This window comes from Corvus brachyrhynchos, unplaced genomic scaffold (assembly GCF_000691975.1).
Source record: "Corvus brachyrhynchos isolate BGI_N302 unplaced genomic scaffold, ASM69197v1 scaffold47, whole genome shotgun sequence".
NCBI classification, from domain to species: domain Eukaryota; kingdom Metazoa; phylum Chordata; class Aves; order Passeriformes; family Corvidae; genus Corvus; species Corvus brachyrhynchos.
The window spans coordinates 1809078-1810118 of NW_008239292.1; the positions used below are offsets into that span (position 1 = coordinate 1809078).

Consider the following 1041-nt stretch of genomic DNA (forward strand, 5'->3'; position numbering starts at 1 on the left):
AGGCCAGGTGGGAAGCCGGGGACATGTTGTTGAGGCGGCGGGTGGGAGAGGATTCCCGGGAAGTGTAGACCATCTCCCGCTGCGGGAATGGGGCGGGGTGGTCAGCACGGAGTGACCCCTGCCCTGCTCTGCCCTCCGCCCCTCCAAGGACCAGCGGTTCCGGCGCCTTGGCAAAAACCCTTCCCTTATTTCCCGGCCAGCAGTGGGGTGATTTATCCCGATGGTTTATCCTGATGATTTATCCCGATGATTTCATTATCCTGATGATTTAATTCCCTAAAAACCGTGCTTATGACCCCGCTGTCAGCCCCCAACCCTCGTTGGAAGCAGGCAGGATGAATCCCAGCCACACACAGTTCCCATCTCTGCCGCTTTCTCTCTTTACCGATCCCACCCCACCAGGTCCAGCCGCCCTCCCCGGGCTGTCCCCGTGTCCCCTCTCACCCTGAGGTCGCCGTTGGTGATGTGAGAGGCTGGGAACGAGGCGTAGAGCGGCTCTTTCCGGTAGATTTTAATGATGCTTCTGTCCTGGATGTCTCTGGAAGGAGAGGCAGAGCCTGAGCACCGAGGCCAGACACCCCAAATCCCAGCGCTGCACCCACCAACCCCGTTTCTCCTTGATCCCACAGATTTCCTGCCTCGTGTTGGATTTAAAGGAATAAAAACCAGCCCGGGGTGGGATTCTGACCCCTCTGCTCTCACCGGACATCCTCCAGCTCGTAGAAGACGTTGCGGGACTCGTCCTTGATGAGGATGGCGGTGTTGGGGGACTTGAGCATGCCCATGGTGAGCTTCTGCGGGAACATGTGGACGATGAGGGCGTGCAGGGTGTCCATGCTGCTGATCTCGTGCGTGATGTGCACCCTCCTCGTCTCATCCCCAAACTGCAGGAACAGCACCCCTGGGAGCACAGGGAGCACAGAGGGGTCAGCTGTGCCCGTGTCCCTTCTCCACAGAGGTGCTGGGGGCTTTTGGAGGGCTCTGGGACACCCAAAAAAAGGGGGTTGGGGGAGCTCTGGCCGCCCAGCCTCGCCCTGCTGA

General features: G+C 59.8%; 1 protein-coding gene across 1 annotated transcript in view; it reads right to left on the reverse strand.

Annotated features, from left to right (window-relative positions):
* Window positions 1–1041, reverse strand: part of SRCIN1 (SRC kinase signaling inhibitor 1) — a 37546-nt gene that overhangs the window by 8547 nt on the left and 27958 nt on the right. Inside the window, exons 4-6 of the mRNA XM_017740519.1 lie at window positions 703–901; window positions 445–538; window positions 5–79 (exon numbers count right to left, since the gene is read on the reverse strand). Coding sequence (XP_017596008.1) covers window positions 5–79; window positions 445–538; window positions 703–901 — 368 coding nt within the window. The remainder of the gene's footprint in view (window positions 1–4; window positions 80–444; window positions 539–702; window positions 902–1041) is intronic.